Genomic DNA, 21,799 nt, shown 5'->3' with positions numbered 1-21,799 from the left:
CTCTACCTCTGTCTCTCTACCTCTCTACCTGTCTCTCTACCTCTCTCTACCTGTCTCTCTACCTCTCTTTACCTCTCTCTCTACCTCTGTCTCTCTACCTCTCTACCTGTCTCTCTACCTCTCTCTACCTGTCTCTCTACCTCTCTGTACCTCTCTCTACCTCTCTCTACCTCTCTGTACCTCTCTACCTGTCTCTCTACCTCTCTACCTCTCTCTACCTCTCTACCTGTCTCTCTACCTCTCTACCTGTCTCTGTACCTCTCTCTACCTGTCTCTCTACCTCTCTACCTGTCTCTACCTCTCTCTACCTGTCTCTCTACCTCTGTCTCTCTACCTCTCTCTACCTCTGTCTCTCTACCTCTCTCTACCTCTGTTTCTCTACCTCTCTCTACCTCTGTCTCTCTACCTCTCTCCTTGGATAGGCAATATATCAGCTTCATTGATTTTGTGTTTATCAGTGGTCTAATGCTTGGGTGGGCACATTAAATATTTAAAGTGTCTCACACAGCTCTGCTACAAGAGAGCACAGGGGAGTCATGCAGCCACTAACAGAAGCCTCTGCTCTCTGTGTCTGTCTCTCTCTCTCACACACACACACCCACACACACACACACGCACGCTAACTCTTTCTTATTGCCAGTCAAAGGTTTTACTGGCATGTCAGTTTCTTCAACACAATCTCTCTCTCTCACACACGCACAACACCCCCCCCCCCCCTTTTGTGTGTTTATTGCTCTGGAGCAAGTGATGGCTCCAAATGTGCGGATGAGGGACGAATGAGAGGGCTGGAATCAAATAAAGGCAGGAGAGAGAGAGAGAAAGAGAGAGAGAGAGAGAGATGGAGATAGAGAGAGAGTGAGCGAGAGGGAGAGAGAGAGAGAGAGAGAGAGAGAGAGAGAGAGAGAGAGAGAGAGTGAGGGGGCGCGCCTGACAGGAGGAGGGGAGGAGACTGGTGATGCTAAGCAGGATGACAAACTAGTGTCACTAGAAACATGTTAGAAGGGGAGAAGGGCTGGAGGGAGGGGCCTCTCCACTGTCCCCTCTCCACTGTCCCCTCTCCACTGTCCCCGCTTCACTGTCCCCGCTCCACTGTCCCCGCTCCACTGTCCCTCCACTGTCCCTCCACTGTCCCCTTGCTGTCTGGCTGAAGAAACACCAACACGCCGGTGAAGTCTGAGGTGTAGTACTCACCTGGAACACTCTCAGGATGCTACAGAAATATCTGGTTTCACTGCAAGCTCAGTATAAATGCACTGGGCTAGTATCCCTGGTAATATTACGAAGGCCTTAAAAGTTTTCATTAAAGGCCAGCAAGAAAGAAAGGATTATGATGTATTAGCATAATAATCACAATTATAGCCTTCTAACTTGTTGAACTGGCCATTGTTAACTTCCTCATCTCAGATGAGGAACTTCTGAGCATCAGAACCCAGTACAACTGAGCAACATCAGCCTTTGACTTTCTACATAAGGATCTGGCTCTTCTGAGTGTTCAGAGGTAATACAGCGTAACGTATGCTCCCATGTGGAGGATGTAACAGGCTTCGTAAACATCGCTAACAGTATACGTGGCCACTGTGCAGTCGGGAAACAATGTTTGTTTGTTGCTTGATTTGCTTTTCTTAATAAATATATTAACAAAATGTCTTTTAAAAATATTTAATCACAGCAAATCTATAAGCCATGATTATTATTTTTTGAACTGATCCAAAATTGTCTTTATTTCACAAAAATGGATCTTGGTAATATGTTCCAATGGCATGCAAGACTAAAAATGGCACAGAACTGTTTACTGATAAGAGCAAGAACATATGAGATGGAAAAGAGGAGACCAGAGGGTAGTTGTGTTGTATTTGGGAGAGGGAGGGATAGAGAGAGAGAGAGAGAGAGAGAGAGAGAGAGAGAATATGTGAACAACATTCCAGTCATTCCAATGGCACTCAGCAGATTGGATGAGTTTCCAGCACCATCACACTTTCAGACACACACACATCCAGCGCTCTCTGTTACCATTTACATACTGCAATGACTCCTTCAGGCTCTCATCTATCACAGCACATCTGAGGTATTTGAATCTTGCGTGCCTTTCACAGCGTATATCTATACTGCCTCGCCTCAGTCTGCCTCATAGTAGTGGGAGAAACCTCCGCCTGCCTCTCTGCTGAAAACACAGAGGCATCCTTCACAGATATAAGGACGTCATAAGAGAGTGGACGCCCCACACACACACACACACACACACACACACACACACACACACACACACACACACAGAGGCAAGCACAAAGGACTGGTGTTTCACCCATACTATGCCTGCAGTTCCAATGGGAATTCTACTTTGTCATTGCTAAGTTTAACGTGTGTATGGCTTAAATACTGCACACTGTAAATAAACACCCATGCCAGAACCCACATTCAGAACAGACTACACCTTTTCCGAGAAACAGATTTTTTTTTAAAGTTCCCTTCCTTAATATCAGTTTTCTGTACCGTTCAGTGGCAATAACAGTCAAGCACAATTATTTGACCGCATCGCAGATCCAACTGTATAAATTTTCACATTGGCTGCAGAGTAAACAAAGACTCGGGTACAAACCAAGTATCTAGTAACTTATCAGATGTCTCTGGTGGAGCCCAGAGCACAAGCATGTGTTCACTGGAGATGTACAAGACCAATATTTTATTATTTGTTTAGAATGTAAATAATATGTATACCACGTGCATTATTAGTTCCCTGGCCGTTTGTATTCACTGTAGACCTGGGAAGTCTCCCTAAACAGTTTTAAACTTTCCACTGTGCGTTTCTGTAGCCTACAGCAAGCTTATTTTATGGTGTGACATTTGCACATCGCAACGTGTACAGGTTTTGCTCGTATTCCTATACTGTGCGCTTCTGGCCACGGACGGTCCCGACTTCCTCGGCTTTCCCTAACGGGAGCTCGCGAGTCCCCGTCCGCGGGACTCCACTCCGGCCCGTGTTTTGCGCGGAGCTGACGGGCTGCTCACAGGCCGGTGGCTGGGTTTTGCTCGGCTGTTGTCCTGATATCACTCCGCTAGCATGGAGGAGGGGAGCGCTTGATGATTGTGATGGTGGCAGCTGCTGCTTGCGACCGACACGTTCACGTCTGGAGGATTTCCTTTCGCGCACCCCTCCACGGCCAGCGCTTTCGGGACTGCACGCCTTGTCCGCGCGCGGGGGTTTTTACCCACCGAGCTGATGGAATGCAAGTTCACGAAACTACTCCGGAGCCCGTTCGCTGCAGATGGCAAAACTTTTTTCCAAAAGGACAACACAATAAAACGACGGGCTCGCACCGGCGCGCGTTCTGATGGTCGCGAGTAACATCCGGATGTTTCATGGAACGGTAGGCGCGCGCGAGTGAAGCCTGGCACGTGAAGACGGCGGAGCGAGCCGGGCGCCTCGTTTGGTCCCGTACTTTGTGACATTGTTTCGAGCCTCGCTGGGCTGCGCTGGAACCACACTGGATGGTTGACACGGCGGTTTTCCCACAGGGGGGTCGCTGCCAGCACCGCGCGCTTGGAGTCGTTTGAAACCCCCTCCCCAGTCCACTCACTCGGGCTCCCTGGCGAAGCGGACTTCCGTCCCAGTTTGGAGCGTGACAAGCAGTCAGGGGGCTTTGACAGAGTTCTTCCCAAATACCGTGCAGCCAGGCACAGATGGGGGATTTTGCCAGCTCCGCTGCCGCGAACGGCGGAGGCATTTGCATTAACAGCAGCAACGTAAACCTCAGCGCGAGTAACAGCACCAGTGGCAGCAGCGTGGGCATCCCCAAGCACAGCACGGTGGTCGAGCGCCTCCGCCAGCGGATCGAGGGCTGCCGGCGGCATCATGTCACCTGTGAGAGCCGGTACCAGCAAGCTCACGCCGAGCAGATCGACATTGAGCGCCGGGAGACGGCGACTCTGTATCAGCGCAGCCTGGAGCAGAGGGTGAAGAAGACGGGCGGCAAGCAGCAGAACAAGCAGCCAGACCCAGACGCCACCGCCGAGCAGCGCAACAGCACGCTCATAGCGGTAAATACGCGCGTGAGCCCGGTCCTTCGCCTCGTCCGACGGGGCCACCCGGTGTTACGTCTGCAGGTTTGCAGCACTGGGAGAAATGGGAGGGGGAGCACGAGCCCCAGTTTGATTGTCACACTACACGGCGCGCACAAAGTTTCGCTCGGCCACACGGAGCTTTAGCCACAGAGTGAACAGCTTCGGAAATGGCAGGTCGGAACTACCTAAGCGCACGGAGACGACAGCCGTACTTTTAGCGTTTTAACGGCGTTTCCTCCGCTCAGACTTGGAGCAATTACGGATATGCTGGCGTTTCATAGTTTGCCTGTAGTTTGGCCAGACTTAATAATGCATTTGGTACTTTTCTCCGACTGCCACTTCAAAGTTGTGTAGCTCGCGAGTTGCACATAGTTCGTGATGTCATCAGTTTGCTCTCCACCTACTTACTACTGGCGCTGTCCTCCACCTTGTTAACGTGTTTTGGCAAATATTTCTGTTGCGAAGTGACGCTTTGCGCCGCAAAACCCCCCGTTAATGTCATATTTCCATCTGCCGTGCATGTTTAGACGACTCAGTGTAACCTTATAGATCACGTGCATGCGGATGTTTGCTTCCTTGGTGGATCTCTGGTATTTGATAGGTTGGCAGTATTTGGTATTTGCTCTGTTTCCCCACAGTGGCCTAACATGTAGGCTGGTCGTGGCGGTGGTGTTCGTTTGCTTGGACTTTAGTCTGTCCCGCTTCCTTAAATGTGTGTAGCGAGTCTTTAAGGGCGAACAGTGGAAGAGGCGCATGGGCTCCATGGGTGGAGGAGCGGAGGTGATGGTGGAGACGTTTGGACTGCTTACACCTCCCAAGGCGTCATCCGCCTCTACGCGACCTCCTATACGACGTGCTAATCCAGTTACGCCTCGTCGTTCTTTGCCCTGTTTCCATCTGAGACTGCGCGCGTGTATTATAGTCCGGTAACTGCGTAAAGTTGCGGTTGCGTGCGCGCTACCTTTTGTTTAGATGGCCGGTGTCACCCGCGTTATGCGACCTGGCGCTCTAATTTAAAAGGCTATTCGTTTGCTGCGTCGAATTCGTTTCTTTCGCTTCAAACTTGCCTTTGGCGCTGTGGTGGTGAGTTCCTCTTTGCAATGTAAAGTGATGCTCAGAGGCTTGCTGGCGAGAGGAGCCCTCCCTCTGCGCGCTGTGGACATTACACTGAGCCGGCCATTAACTGGGAGGCAACACGCTTCAAACTGGAGGGATTACGGCTTAAAGAGACAGTAGCCCACCCAGGCCTTCTGCAGCACGGCAGCTAGGGGGCCGTGGCACGGCAAACCACACAACCACCAGCTAAAGGGAAAAATGACCCCGAACCCTTGTTGCGAATCTTCGCGATCTCATATTGGTGGGAAATGATAACCGTAGACTTCCTTAGCCTCGTGCTTGGCTGGAATAGAGTAGCGCGGCCAATCAGCTGCTGTCATGGAAGTCCCGAAGTGTGTTTGTGTGTGTGTGTGTGTGTGTAGTGGCCTATTGAACTATTCTTCAAGAAGAAAAGTCTCTGTTTCTCTGAAGGGGGAAGTAGGTGGAAAACGAATTTGCCTGTCCAGAACTCCTAAAGGTTAAATTCTGTTTAGATCCAGTGATTCTGGTGGACATGAAAGGTGTTTGACATTAATCTGCTGTTCTTTGAAACATTCTTAAATTAGTTCAGTTCTCTCTCTCTCTCTCTCTCTCTCTCTCTCTCACACACACACACACACAGAGAGAACGAAAACAAAAACAGGAGTGATGGAGCTTGTTTCATCTTTGAATACAGAGTGGCTATGGGAGTTTGCGTGATGTGAGGCACAGGTCCTGCAGAATGGTTTGTGTTGACATGCAGCAGACGTAATGACCCCGTGAGATGTCTGTTCATACAGCCTGAGGCCACTGCAGTCATCAGACCTTTAATAGTCGGGGGAAAAAAAGTTGTGGCCCCTGAGGAACTGTTTGCATTTTTGCATATATTACTCTCAGAATGTGATGGGATCGCATATTGATAAACAGTTTTATTAAGTAAACACAGATTTTACACTGATTGTTTAAACTATCTGTTCAATAAAAATAGTGTAATTGACGGAAAAAGCATGTAAGCCCTTAACGTTACATTCCTCTGAACACGCGTGTATCACATGGGCTGCTTCAGATCACAGGTCATAGTTTTAATGGCGTTGGAAGTTCAGACTGTTGTGTTTAATTCTAAATGCGTCCTATAAAAGGTTCTTCTTCCTCCACCATGCTTCACAGCTGGATCGCATCTTGGTATGTAGTGTTTTAGCCCAGAACATTGATCATGTAGCACTGAAGAACATCTGTGTGCTCTGAAGGAATATTGAGAGATTTTTTTGGGCTTTGTTTGTTTTTGAGAGCACTCCTGGGGACAGCACCGGGGTTGTTGTTATGGTAGACTCATGAACACACTCCATATCAAGTGCATGAAATGCCAGGAGAGGCAGTGGTGCTGAGTTTCTCTTGTCTGTGAACATTCCTTTTGTCTGTCTGTCTGTACAGGACAGAAGCACAAACGTCTCTGGAAATGCTTTTGTAAGCCTTTGAGTTTCTCTGAAACCTTGTTTGATCAGGCAGTATTGCACTAGAACAGGAATCTTGTTGTTGTTGTTGTTGTTAAATGGCAAGAATGGTCATAAATTCAATGCCAGACTCCTTGGGTTTGAATTCATTAGGTAGCCTGTCTCCATGCCATTTTCCTACAGATATGTGGCTGCTTTTTCAATTAATATCCTTTGTTATATAAAACATTCGTTCAGTAAAGATTGTAAAATGCTGTTTGTCATTATCATGACTTTAGATCAACTTTTAGGAGGCATTCGTGCAGGAGGTCTGAAAGTCCCAGAAGGTTCCTAAATCTCTTTTCTCATGACTGTAGTCTTTCTGCTTCTGTACTCCTTCCAGCAGGCCCTGGTCCTTGTCCTTCGGTGCGAGTGCTTTCTGGACAGCGGACCTTCTGCAACGTTGAGCTTTGTGCTGGCTGAGGTGTTGGTTGCGCTTCTGTGGTCATATTTGGATTTGTAGATCTCTCGTGATCCTGTTACGTGTCTGTTGGCTGTGGGTAAAGCTTGGTATACCTCTGCCGTTCCTCTTTCGTAGGTTGTCCGTGTTTGGCACGCACCGTTGCAGTTTTGACACCGTTCCCTTTGGTGCGCTGAGAAATTTTGCGCAAACTGTTTGGCCACTTTGCCTTATACTGCTTTGCGAATTCGCGTATAAAAGTACTGATTTGTCAGACCTGTTTCTAGCCAACACACACTGCTAATTGGCATCCAACCTGATACGCCTCACCTTTGTCAGGAATTTGACTCTTCAGAGTCAAAGTGTTTGATCATGTGGCATCGCTGTTATTATTCCAACCCCAGTGCCCTGGTGAGTCAGTGAGTACAAGTGTTGAAGTCTCCACTGCGTGACAGTGTGTGAGTGTGTGTCACAGTGAACTGTATAGCAAATGACTAACAGAAAAGTATGCTGGATCTCACTGTTAGGTGCTGTCTGTGTGTGTGTGTGTGTGTGTGTGTGAGAGAGAGACGTGAAGGATGGTTAAGCTGGCTTTAGCGTTCACATTTAAACACGAGTTAGGAGGAGTTTAGCAGGTCTTATCAATGACAGGGCTGGTAGCCTCCTGGAATGAAAAATAAAATGACTTGTTTCTTCCTCAAACGGTGCCCTTTTAGGTTGGTGCTCGCGTGTGTGTGTGTGTGTGTGTGTGTGTGTGTGTGTGTGTGTGAGGCAGGGTGATTATGGGAACTTGTCGGGGGGAGTGTCATGTGAGCAGGTGTGTGTGAAGGAGAGAGGGAGAAACAGAGGCAGAGAGAAACACACAGAGAGAGAGAGATGGTTCCAACTAAAGCAGCGTTCGTGGTATCACATTGTTTTGCAGTGTCTGGGACCAGTGCCCAGGGTCTAAATTTAACTTCTAAGTTGGCAGAGTCACACAAGCACTGTGACGTCAGAGAGTCCAAAAGCACACTTACCACTGTGTACAGCATGTTTCTGTTTGGTGTGTGTGTGTGCGTGTGTTGGTGTTTAGTGGTCATAGGATCCACAGCCATTTATTTAACTTTAACTTGTTTATTTCATGAATGTGGGAGAGAAAACTGAAAGGTTTGCAGTTTTAGTGTTTATTTCTGATGTGTTTTATGCCATATGTATTTTTCTGTGTTTCTGCATTTTACTAAGATGTTGTTTTTGTTTTTAGTATTTGAGAAAGCAATTGCTTGTGAGGTTTCATTCAGAAATTGCTACACTTGCACAGTTCTCTGCATAAAAAGCCACAGGTCCACCCATCTCTGCTCCACCCATATCTGCTCCACCCATCACTCTGCTACCTCTCAGCTCCACCCATCTTTCCTCAGTAGCTCTCAGCTCCTCCTGCCGGTGGGTGCAGCGGTTACCCACTTTATCAAAAAAAATCCTTTTGGCACACGTCCATGATTCAGCAGCACAGAGGTTGCTCGCGAACCATCCTGAAGTTACACACACAGCACTCTAGTGTGTAGGTTCGTAAGACGTTGGGCCATGTGGCAGCCTGTTGATGAGGAACACTGTGCATGAACACAAGTCCTAGCTGTTAAACCCCACTGCCCATCGCCGCCTGTCCATGTCCGTCTCTGAAGTCAGGGATGTTCAGTCATGCTCTTCTGCACAAAGCGCTCTATCAGAGGCGCTAAGCCACGCACCTTTTCTTCTTTCTCTCGCTCTCTCATTTTTCTGGGGAGGAGAAAGGGAGGAAAGGTTGCGTACTTCCTTGTGTGGGCCACTCACCGAGTGCCTCTGTAAAGGCCTACTGGATAATCTGCCCTACTTTACGGTTGTAGCAGCCCTTAACTACAGACCCGAGATCAGATGAACAAACTGCACTCGTGGTGAATTCCAGGCTTGGCGATGAGCAGGAACTGATCTGCGGTCAGCTTTTGTGTTGTAATGTCACTGAACCTTGGCTGTCATGCCAGGAATGTTGGGTGAGGGACCTGGAAGCTGCGCCCTTTACACACGCGTGTACGTGTGCGTATGTAAACAAGCAGGACCTGGAAGCTGCGCCCTTTACACACGCGTGTACGTGTGCGTATGTAAACAAGCAGGTGCGTGCGTGCACAGTTTCTTTTTTTTCCTCCTGCAGTATATTACATATTCACTATTTTCACAACATATTTACAGCACACAACAGAGAAGGACCTCCTTATTTCTTGTTAACAGTATCTTTGTGTGTGTGTGTGTGTGCGCGCACGCGCATGCATGTACATATGTTAGACAGCAGTGAAGGAAAAGGTGTGCATGTGCTTACGTGGGTGTGTGTATGTATATATGTGTGTGGGGGGCTGTATGTCCTTTAGCTCTTGGGGGGGAGGCAGATTTAATTGTCATATTTCTATTTACTCATCACCAATTTCTTTGGTGTTTGCAAACACACGCACAGAAGCAGGAAAGAGCCCAGTCGAACAGCCTCGTACGTCTATCACGTCCGTGTGTGAGTGGGGAAGGACTCGATTAGCATGTGCACAGCATCCTGGGTGATGACAAACAGGTGGGGTGGGGTCTCTCGCCAGCAACGCCGGCTTCAGCACCGCCGTCTGATGAGGAAAGATTTTGGAGAGAATATGTAATCACACATTTGTTTTTGACCAGTATGGTGGTTTTAATAATTACATAATTACAAAGTTGCTTCATCAACTAAAATGACAGGGACAGTTTCTAGTCACTTAAGCACAACTCTTACAACTACTGTTGTAATAGAAATAATTATGTTAAAATGTAATTAAGACTGCAGCTCTTCCAGTCTGAAAAATACATTGTTTGTAAACTGATTTCAATAAGAAATTGATTAAATGATTAATCTTAGTAAGTCAATATAAAAACACATTATAATCCCATGCTTGCAACAACACACACTCCAAACCACTTACATGGTGAAGTTTTATTATGGCTGAAATGCTAAACAGTAGTATTGATTTTTAAAAAAGGAGGGGAACCCTAAATATAAACATGTGCCTCTTGGAGGGATCTTAAGAATTGGTTTGTTTGTTTGTTCTTGTTGTTGAAGTGCTTCTGTTAGTGTATCAGTATGAAAAGCAGGCTACCTGTCATGCATAAAACAGTATTCACATAACTCATTTAAACTGTGATATAATTTGGTGAATAATATATGCATGTGAAGCAGACAGATAAATTGTTGTCTTTTCAACCATTTGTCTGTTACCAGGTGTTGGTGCTCTGTCTGATTGCATGTATAGGCACACCTGTGATCTCTCTGACTGCGTAACAGAAAGAGAAGCAGGCATGGCTAGAGGTTCCTGGTTGATGACTGGAAACTGAACTCTTAAGATTAAGAACGGTCAAAACCGTGCTCATGATGAAAATGTATATTAAAGCAACACAAACACTGTGCTGTGTAGTGCAGTGTTTGGCCTTTCAGTGCCAGCTTCCCAGAGGCTGTCCTGTAGTGCAGCTTCATGGCAGGTAGCACGCTGATGGACAGGAGCATACAGACTACACGATGCTCCTTGTGTAACATGCCTGACTCTCCACGCCTCTGTGGCTCCTTTTGTCTCGTTTCAGTCTCGTTTGCCTGATCTATCTTCTCTCCTGCGATCTCACTCGATTCTCTCTGTCCTGTTGGGGGATCTGTAAAGGTATTGGCATTCTCAACCTTCAATTGTATGTCCTACTATAATGGGCAAACGGTTGTAGCATTACAGTAGTTAATATTAGCAAAACATAAAATTAGAAAATGCTAGTTAAGGTAGGCTGCTGGGGCTGATATCTGTCCGTCTGCTTGACCCGGGTAGGTCTACATTTTTACAGGAGAACTGACAGCATAGTCAGTTAAAAAACCATGGAAGTATGTGCACTGAAAAGTGTCACTAGAGAAATGGCTGTCTAGAAAAGCACATGAAGCCATATAAATGTTAAGTCCAACGTCTTGATAATCAAGAAAGTTACTCTTAGAAAGTTACTGCATCCCAAGAAATGTACTATGACAACTGCCTGAAGTCAACAGACATTGTAGATCAGGCTGTTTCTCTGTACAAACAGTTCACACACCTGTGTGCCAAAGGTGGTTTCAGACTCAATAAATAGATCTCTTATTATCATTCAGTGCTAGCTGAAATCCCTGAGAATAACCAGGCTACGGAAATAGACACTAGATCTTAACGGAGATCAGCTCCCCATGGAAGGGCACTTGAAATTCAATGGCGCGTTGAGCATGTTGCTTTTACTTTCAAAGCACACTTGTTAACAAGACAAGGCATCACTAGCCATTTTACCATCCAAGCAAATTCTGTAAGGATTGTGTAAACTCAAGGTCGGAAGTGATGAGAAAATCCCCCAAGAATAGGGTGAAAAATGGCAGAAAATACTTGTTGAATGACTTGGTTCTACTGAACACGTTCAGCATAGACAGATCCTTCACTCCAAAGAACTTTGGGGAGATAGCAACCTTTCAGTTGCACAACATGAGATGGGCTTGCTGCAGTGTCCCACCTCCAGCTGGTAAACAGAGAAGTGATGTTACATTTGTCATGGTAAAAGCCACATTTTTAGCTCAAAAACCACCAACTATACCTAGACGGACACTTGAAGCTTGCAGCTGCTGGGATATCCACATGTCTGCACAGAATGTTGAATACAGAACTACAAGCTCAAGTGGTTGAATCCATCTTTTGAAGAGACAGAATGACAGTAGTATTTCTGATGTATTCAAGTACATCAGATACTGACCACATAAGTGAAGACTGAGGTTCAAGCAAGTACTTTTAAACTAGGAGGACATTCCTACAAGTCAACTTTTCAACTACTTTTCCAAGAGGACCAGTTTTAAAAGAGCAGTGTCATGGATTTCATAGATTAAAGAAGTAGTTCAACAACTAACACAAGAAAGAAGGAAAGCAGGAATCACTGCATTGCTGAAAAGCTCCGTGAAAGAGCTCGTCTTCTGTACAAACTTAGTCCAGTGTTTGAAAATTGTTTTCAGAGTCAGAGATAGACTGAGCAAGTCAGCCTTACCATAAGAAGTAGAAAATCCTGTAATTCCTCCAAAAGAACAGCCAAATTTCAAAACTCTTTTACACCCATGAACAAGTGGCTCATGGAAGAAGAAACCACATGCTCTCAACTTTTCTGCATCTCTACTGGATATAGCAGACTAATCTGCAGCTAGACCACAATCTCACACAATCTCATCTGACTGTTAATGATCTGGAAGCAGTTCTGGAAGCACTAAATCTAAGCCACATTATACAACTTGAGGCAAAGCTACTGAACACTGAATCAGGACCTATTCAAGAAGTGTGCAGTAGCACTCTTCTTGAGCAGAACTAGAAACAAATCCAATGCGATTTTGACATTAGTTTGGAAAAGATGGGTAAATGAATACATTAAACGGATACAAGAACAACAGAAATGGAACAGAACATCAAGGTTTCACACTGGGTAATGGCTGAGTCTGCACTCAGAAATTCATGGTCTTTGGGGTGCATCATTAAAATGACAAAGGTTTCAAGGAGCTTTGTATGGTGTGTTTGGTCTATACAGTTCATTGGTTTGCATTTTTAAGCAATTGGCAAACTGTCTTGTAATTAAAATCAGCACAATCTAGACCTGGTCTGACTCATGCAGGCAAAGGTCATGTGATCGAACTTTAAAAGTTCCCTTTTTTTGTAATGTTGTTTGTTTATTGCTTATATCTGTATTACGCCTTTTAAGTTGTGTGGAGGCGAGGAACATACAAACTTGTAAACTCTCACTCACACACAGACCCTTAGCTTGAATACACCTTAAGTATTGCAAAAAAAGGTTGTTAATGGTCATTAATGGCTAATTACATGTGGAACAGGAGAAACTTTGGCCTGGCGTTTTCTTTCGTTGTTCTGCTCAGTTTTGCTTGACTACACTCTTTCCACTTTGTTCAGTGTACTTTTGCTTTAGATTGCTCCTTTTATACATTATTGGTTATTGATGTTTCAGAACAATAAAGTTAAACTGCTAAAACTTTCCCTGTAGGAACTGAGCACACATGCATAGTTCCATGAACAACAGTGTCATACAGTTTCTTTTTCCTTCTGCCACAGATAAACACTTTCACGCAGCACTAAAACATCCACCAAAAGGCTGTGACTTTACCCCGTCTGGGGAACAGAGCGAGAGCCATGATGTGGTTGGTGAGAAGCTGAGTGCCTGGTTTTGTATGGGGGGCACGTCAAATTTGGGGTGGCTGAGGGCCAATGGACTTTTCCTTTTTAGAACTTTTTTTTCCCCCATTTGAGCCAAAAGCACTGCGTTCCTATAGATGTGAACTGGACTTTAATAGCAGAACAAGACAGCGCATCATCTGTTTCATGAATGAAGCAAAAGCGTCTAATTCAAGGTCACGCACAGTGACCACTTGCTAGTACTGGATGAACTGATGAACTGACCATCAACAGGTACAGGACGTAAAACGGTGTTTTTTCTAACCGACGTCAGATTGTAGGATCTTCTAGTGACTTGTGTTTTGTCTACCCCGAACTTTGAGGCGTCCGTGGACTCAACGCCTTCACTGTCGTGTAAACAACTACCTGACTGCCCTCATCCAGCAACACAGTCTAAATTTGTGTTTCATCTGTTTCATTAACCCAGTGTCAAGTTTTGTCAATACCAGAACATACGTTTCTTGTAGCACAAAAAGCTGCTAATAGCAGAGTTCAGTCTCTTTCTATTTTTCTAGCTCCTCCTTTTTCAAAAAGGTTGAAGTACGCACAACCTGGAAGCTGATGTGCTAACGCCAGTCAGCACTGAGCTGCAGTACACTACATAAGGCAGCTGCTAGTTTGATAGCAGTTATTGCTGCAGCTCCTAGTTTGATGGCTTGGATGCCAAAAGGTAAAACTAACTGAATAGCAAACGATTGTTTCCAGCTAGCCAACACGTTAGATTTAGGTTCACAAGATGATGGCTTCACTCTGTCTCCAGTTTGCTGCTGACTGCAAATCACTGAAATTGTTTATGGTCATAACAATCCAGTCTGTGTAGACCGCAGGTGTGGGCGTGTCCAAAGGTTATGTATGTGTTAGTGGGTGTGGCAAAAGGGTGTGTGCGCGTTACAGTGGGTGTGGCAAATGGTTGCTATTGCCCCAAATATACTGTCAGTTATGCAGTGAGACATAAAGGTTGGCTGTGTTGTGCTGAATTCCAACATGTGGAATTGTACTTTATACAATAGAGTATTAAATAATACTCCCTGAGTAATCTGCTATAGCACTGATTGTAGGACAGTCTCCTAAAAAGACGACTTTGGGCAGTGGTGTCTCACTGGTGAAGGTACTGCACTTGTAATCAGAAGGTTGCCAGTTCAAGTCCCACCACTGCCAGGTTCCCGTTGTTGGGCCCCTGAACAAGGCCCTTAACCCTCAATTACTCAAGCTGTACTCAGTCATGATTGTAAGTCCCTTTGGATATAATGCAAGTCCCATCAGCTAAATGCTATTAAAAAAATGCTAAATGCTATTAAAAAAATGCTAAATGCTATTAAAAAAAATCATATGTTAAATATTTCATATAACATTAACGTATGTGACTCTGCTGTTTGGGTTCATGCGCTGAATCTAATGTTGTCTTGCTTGTGCAACATGCAGAATCAAATCCTCGGACCAAGAGCGTGATGTCTTCACTATCACTATCGAAAGGCGATGTTTGGTTTGAATTTGCGACCATTTCCTGTTATTTACGTCATATGTTATTGTTTTCTGTTCAAGCTTTTAAAAAGGTTTGAGAGCAAAGGTGTGTGTTCTCCTGTCTGAAGGATGTATGGGTGCACATACCCCACCTGCTCCATTGCGAGGCACCTACGTTGAGAGGTTCTGATCCAGTTCATCAGGAGAGTCCGCGAGTCCAAGCCTGTAAACCAAGGGCCATGTGCAGTTTTGAGAGGTCCGAGATTCAGCTCATGGAAGTCTGGGAGAGAAACATGCAGAGCTGAAGTGACCCAGTTTGGTGCCTCTTTGTAAGACATGTGACCACCTCTGGAGGCAAAGGAGTGGTTAATTAGTCATTTTTGCTGACTTTTCTTTTTAGGAAGTGTCATTGTGAGTGATCGTAGGTGGGAGTCTGAGTGAGGGAGAACTAACCTCCACTTCTCCGTTACAGCGAACTTTGGTTTAGCTTTGAATACTTGCAGTTTATGCTGTGGGCCTTGGTTTTTTAAAGTGCATCTCAAAAGGCAGACTCAACTCTGGACAAAAGTGACCTTTCCCAAATCACTTTAGCATTTGAACACTTTCTGGAGCACTGATGCATAACATCGGAAGTACCTGACATCAGCAGTGGTGTATTTAAACAGGGATCTTTCTCACCCTGCCTTTGTGTTTATCTGACTGGCTGTTGAACCACGCTGGCCTTTCCCCCAAAGGCAACGTCTCATTCCGGTTTGGTGATGTGACGCAGCACTAGTTAAGGGTTTGATCTCAGGCTCAGTGTTCTCTGATTGCAATATGTAGTTACAAACTAGTAGGAAAGCTGTACTGTTCCATGTCCAACAAGGCTGGCAGTGGGAGCCCAAGTCAAAACCGCTTCGATCGCACTGTGACAACCAAAAGGAAATCGCAACGTACAGAAACATGTAAAAGGTTAAAGTCGTATACATGTACACCCACCACCCACTTATGTCTCTTGTATTTGCACTTTAGAGACACTAGCCAATCTGTTGCCATGCAGTTTGTGGTAGCTGTCCTCTAACTCATCAGCTGCTGTTTTCTGAGGAACATTGGCTGGATATTTTTGGCTAGTGGGCCACGTCCACCTCAGCAGTGACATTGACACATGTAACAACACTATCACTGTCTGTGTGTATGTACCACTGTCCCACGACCATGTCCATGTCTCTGCTAGGTTGAGAATGGTCCAAAACCATTTCCTGTGATAAGAAACAGAGCAGTGACGAGGTTGGAGTGTGACTGACATTGCATGGCACCATATGGAACACATGGAACTGCATGTGTATCAAAATGCACCTCGAAGACTGGCATCCCAGTGAAACCAGTGAAAGTTAGCCATCTCTAATAAAGTGGGTGGTGACCGTAGCTAAAAACACAACAGATGCAGATATGCTGAGCAGAATTGCTCCATTGAAGGAGTTGAGGAGTTCTCATTAGAGCCGGTCAAATGAGATTTTCCCAGAGGAGACCGGCGCGATTAACCTAGGAGTGCTGTCTGAATGCGCTGCCATGGCGTGCAAAACACCTCCAGCAATCACTTGTATATTAATTGTCCAGAAAATGGCCTCGTCCTCTCTTCCTTTAGCAGGGCTTTGGAAATCATCATACAGGAAGCTGTTCAAAGTGAGGGGGAGAGAGGGAGAATTCCTCCCATCCCACCACGGTTTTGGATAACCTGACCTCAGTCGGAATACCGAACCTGCACGTCTGCCAAAACAGAAATGACTGACTGAGCTGATATGAGGCAGTAATAAAGAACACAGTGGGATATCAGTTTAGGATATCAGTTAAGGATATCAGCTCCCGCCAGAGTCCAAGACTGCCTGATAACTTTAGTGTAGCAATATATCTGTCCAGCTGACGTGTGTGCGTGCGTGTGTGCGCATGCGTGTACGTGATGTCTTCCTGGAGGGTAATGGAGCCATTTCTACCAGTGGGGGTGTGCGCGTGCGTGTGAGAGACATGGCGATCTTCTCCTCTCTACTCGCTGAGTGTCATTAACCTTCAGAAGGTGATTAGGCTGATGATGTGGGGAGGGAGAGAGAGCGAGGGAGTTACTTCGAGGGCAGACAGAAGACATGACTAGTAAGGGTACAGTCCCGCAAGCTTAGTCTTCATTTTGTCACGAGAAGCACAGTAACGGCAGCAGAGTCCCGCGTGGGCTGCAGGACTCCGTTTGGTTGACAGGACTCCGTTTATCCGTCTCTCAGACGAGCTGTTGCGTTTTGATGATGCCATAAGTGATGGCATCGCTTAGGTTACAAGACTCAGTTGGCGGGCGGCTGGGTGTCCTCAAGCTTCCCCACGGCTGGGAGCTCCAGGCGTGATGTATGTTATGGGTGGAGGCGTGGGTGCCAGCCCTGGTGTACGTTGTGGGTGGAGGTGTGCTTTCTATTGTTACCACTGATGGGGTCGTTGGATGAAGAGGGGTGTGGCTTTGATGCACAGGGGGGTGTGGCTCTCTTTCCATGCAGAGGTGGGGAGAACAGATGTTTGTACAGACACTCGCATATTCTTTCTCACTCACACTCGCGCGCACACACAGAGACATGTACATATGTGTTTGACTGACTGGTCAATTCTCTCTAATAAGGCTAAAGGTAGAATAGATTAATCAAATTCAGATTCAAGCAATGGATGCCTGTTGAAGAGTCTACAAAGCTGAGTTACCTGTGGAGATGCTCTAGCCGTGTGTGTGTGTGTGGTTTAAAGACAAACGACTACATTATTGATGAGAGTGATGCCTGGGAGCAGGACTCTGCCTCTGGTTCTCACTGAAACCTTAAGAGAGCCAAGTTAAAAATAGATGAGTGTCATCAGACACACACACAGGCGTGCACATACATACACACACACACAGACAGTGCTACTCATCAGAGATACTACACACAGACAAACTAAATGTCTGCAAGTCTTTTGTATATAAAATCAAGTTGTAATTGTCTGGAATGTGTGTGTGTCTACAGGTAACCATGCTGTCATTATCTCCAGGGAGTCTGTTAAGACACACACACACACACACACACACACACACACATGCTTCACAGTGCAGCTGTGGGGATGGAAATGTGGGTTTGACACAGAAATGAGAAGTGTGTGTGTGTGTGTGTGCGCGCGTGCGCACGTGTGTGTGTGTGCGCGCGTGTGCGTGTCTGACTGGATGCATCTTTACTCCAGACTTGTTTTCATGAATAGTGTGAATAAGCAGGTTTATAAACACATTTATACACCTTTACAAAAGTCTGCTTCGCGTGTTTACATGTTGCCAGGCAATCCTGTACATTGTACACACTCGTGTCTGTATACCTACGTACATACGTACCTACCCAGCTCTGTAATCCCAGAGTGGGAAACCTGCTCTGGATTAGATGGCTAAAACTGTGCCAAAATAGCGTCCCCAGACCCTGCACACACACACGTTCACAGTGTGTGTCCTTACTCTGAAGATCACAGCATTTCAGCAGAGGAAGGAAGCCGTTGAATGGTTGGACACGTTGGCGTCGTTTGTGCTTTTACATATGAAGCTTGACCAAGTGGAGCATGCGGAACGTCGGACACGGACTCCACTACAGACATGTTTGTGTCCTCATCCATTTCCTTCCTATTTGACCTCTTCCCCTTTCGGTTGCCCTTATGCCTGCATCCGAAATGGAACAAACTCTTAACCAGTTACAGTCACTCCAGGCTGGTGCACAGCTGAGCACAGGCCAGACACCACAGTCTTTACCGAGAAGAGTCGAGAGGTTTGTGAAGCGTCTACCTCTGTGCGAATCTGCACTGGGTAGCACTGGAGTTCCCCGTCTAGTCTGGCCCTCGTTCGCTGGTGTTTTCCCAACTCAAATCCAGCCAGAGAACCCCTTCTCTCAGAAGGCCCAGAACTGGGGGGCTTTCCGAGGCTTTGTCCCCTCCTGTGCGGTGTGCCCGAGGTCCTGCACACGCCCATGTCTCCGCGGGAGGCCTGGCACTGTTCACATTTGGCCCAGACACCGAGGCCCTGATTAAGCACAGAGACTCGTGTATCAGCCCAGTCCTACTTTGGCCCTGGTCGAACTCGACTTCAGCGTGTGTGTGTCTGTCTGTGTCTGTCTGTGTCTGTCTGTGTGTGTCTGTGTGTCTGTGTCGTGTGTGTGTGTGTGTGTGTGTGTGTGTGTGTGTGTGTGTGTGAAACCCAGCTGAGTAACAGTAAGGTGCAGACTTATGGTTTCTCATTGTTGTGTGGTTTATCAGCTTGTGAAATGTGTCCTGTAATAGGCAGTTTTGCATCTCAGTTTTTCAGGAAGTGCACAGACCAAAGACGTTTCCATGTGAAGACGCTCAGGTGTTCCTCTTACTATCATTCTTGGAGAAGCTGCGCTGCCATGAGCTCTCTCTTCTCCCATCTTATTGGATGGTGAGGGGTCATGCACCTGAGGCCAGCCCAGTTTTCCATCTGAACCAAAGTGTGCAAGGTGTGTGTGGGCGTGGGTATGTGTACACACACACACACACACAAACACACACTGCAGTGAATACTGTGGATGATGTGCTGTAGTTGTTGGTGGCTGGGGCCAAGGGCCAACTGTACTCATAGCCGACATGAAACGGAAAGCATTTATCTGATGGTAGCGTAGAGAGCAGAACGGACCTCGCCTTGGTTTACGGTAGGGGATTATGGGGAACGGCCTCGTCTGTGAGCTCTGACTCATCGGGGAAACGAGTCCTGGTCATGCTGGAATGACGCCTGACCTCTCGACGACCCTCCTCCCTTTGCAGTGATGTTCAGTGAGTCTGCGCTGGAGCTGCACGATATATCGTTTCAGGTATCGCCATCGCAATGTGCACATGGAATTTAAGATCCTTAATGTAAGGCGTTTTCTAATGTGGATTTTTAATCCCCCTGTGGATTAGAATGTGTGTGTTCTTCAATTGCATCATATATGAAACAAAAAAATTGAAATCATAACAGAGAATCGAGATTTTATTTATTTATTTGTAATATTGCTCAACCCAGCAGTGAATCACGCATCACAATCCTTATTGATCAGTTTATCCAACAACTAAATCAGCTCCATCCCGTCTGCTCGCCAACCACAACTGGAAAATGAGCTCAGAAGAGAAGAACGGACGAGACAAAAAGCAAAAAAAAGCAGAAGGATGTTACTGACCAAAACGGGCACTTTTTCTTCAAAGTCTTCAGAGTAAAAAGTAATTTTTCAGGTATTTGTAATTATTATTGTTTTTATTTTCTGTGTAGGTGCTCTCCCCTACATCATCAACCCAGTCATTCTACAATATTACTTCCATATAGAACGTAGGCTTCATGTGGTGATTTTTAATTTTTTTGTTTCATATTGCAAAATATATTACAAAAAAAGTATTGCAATGTCAGTATTTTCCATTACCATGCAGTCCCATCCTGTATCCTGTACAGAGCAGGTCTGTGCGAGGGTGTAGTCCATCCTCAGAGCAGGTCTGTGCGAGGGTGTAGTCCATCCTCAGAGCAGGTCTGTGCGAGGGTGTAGTCCATCCTCAGAGCAGGTCTGTGCGAGGGTGTAGTCCATCCTCAGAGCAGGTCTGTGCGAGGGTGTAGTCCATCCTCAGAGCAGGTCTGTGTGGAGTTACTGGAACAAGTGAGCATTTCACAAACATGTGTTCCACAGTCTGTAGCCTCAGCCAAGACTGACCCACCCCCCACCCACAGGACAGACTGTTTATTTGTTGCTGGGACCCTGCGTGTGTGTGTGTGTTTGCGCTTGCGCCTCTCCCTCACTCATGTATGGATGTTGATGAGACAGACATTCACGTTTAGTTTTATCATTTCCTTGTTGGATCAGACAATGCCAAAAATAGCCAGAAAAAAATGTAAATGTGATCTCTCACTTGTTCTTTCTGTCTCTGCGTGTGTCTGTTTGTCCAGTTGAAGCTGTGTAAATGTTTGCACCTCCACCCCGATTCATGTCCTAACCCTCGTGTGTGTGTGTGCCTCCTATGACACTCTCGCTCCGTCAGAACATTAAATACTTCCCCAGTATAAGATTAATACCACTGTGGTAATGTTGCGTGATAGAAGCTAACAGGAGTTCCTGAATAAGGAAGCACTGTCATCACGGTGAATTGCATTGTGGTCGTTGTAGTGCAGGCACGTAGCAAAGCAGAAAGTGAAAAGGAGCACTTTGTTATTCACACTCATCAATAACTCAGTAGGAAAAAGAGGAAAGAGGAGAGCACCAGAGTTAGATACACACACACAGATACACACACACACACACACACACACACACACACACACACGCACGCACGCGCACACATACTCATACTCACACACACACGCACGCACGCACGCGCACACATACTCATACACACACACGCACGCGCGCACATACTCACACACACACACGCGCGCACGCACACGCACACATACACACATACTCACACACACATACTCACACATACTCACACACTCACACACACACATACTCACACACACACACACACATACTCACACACACACACATACACACACACACACATACTCACACACACACACACACACACATACTCACACACTCACACACACATACTCACACACACACACATACTCACACACACACACACATACTCACACACTCACACACACACACACACTCACACACACACACACATACTCACACTCACACACACATACACACACACACACACACACACACACGCACGTGCACACATACACATGCACACGCACACATACTCACATGCACACGCACACTCAGACGCGCGCACACATACGCACACGCACACATACATGCACACGCACACTCACACGCGCGCACACATACGCACACACACTCACACACACACATGCATACGTGTACACACACACACACACACACATATATATGTACACACACACACGCATACGTGTATACAAACACACACACACACACATATATGTACACACACACGCATATGTGTATACACACACACACACACATATATGTACACACTCACACACATACACACACACTCTCACACACAGACACACACACACACATACACACATATATATGTAC

General features: G+C 46.2%; 1 protein-coding gene and 1 long non-coding RNA gene across 3 annotated transcripts in view; one reads left to right on the top strand and one right to left on the bottom strand.

Annotated features, from left to right (window-relative positions):
* Window positions 1–2,559: 2,559 nt before the first annotated feature.
* The window catches only part of maml3 (mastermind-like transcriptional coactivator 3), a 106,022-nt gene continuing 86,782 nt past the window's right edge, over window positions 2,560–21,799 (top strand). Inside the window, exon 1 of the mRNA XM_035531648.2 lies at window positions 2,560–4,035. Within this exon, the coding sequence (XP_035387541.1) occupies window positions 3,679–4,035 (357 nt within the window). The 5' untranslated portion in view covers window positions 2,560–3,678. The remainder of the gene's footprint in view (window positions 4,036–21,799) is intronic.
* On the bottom strand, window positions 19,705–21,263 carry LOC118242219 (uncharacterized). Of its 2 annotated transcripts, none has more exons than XR_014126657.1 (2): window positions 20,613–21,263; window positions 19,705–20,353 (listed from the first exon to the last, which is right to left on the bottom strand). It is a non-coding gene; the product is annotated as an uncharacterized LOC118242219 (long non-coding RNA). The 2 variants fall into 2 exon arrangements; XR_014126658.1 differs by having other exon boundaries at window positions 19,705–20,340.

Source organism: Electrophorus electricus, chromosome 12 (genome assembly GCF_041902795.1).
Source record: "Electrophorus electricus isolate QZ-2024a chromosome 12, ASM4190279v1, whole genome shotgun sequence".
In the NCBI taxonomy this organism is placed as follows: Eukaryota; Metazoa; Chordata; class Actinopteri; order Gymnotiformes; family Gymnotidae; genus Electrophorus; species Electrophorus electricus.
Note: the sequence above shows the minus strand (reverse complement) of the source record. Positions and strands in the feature narration are given on the sequence as shown.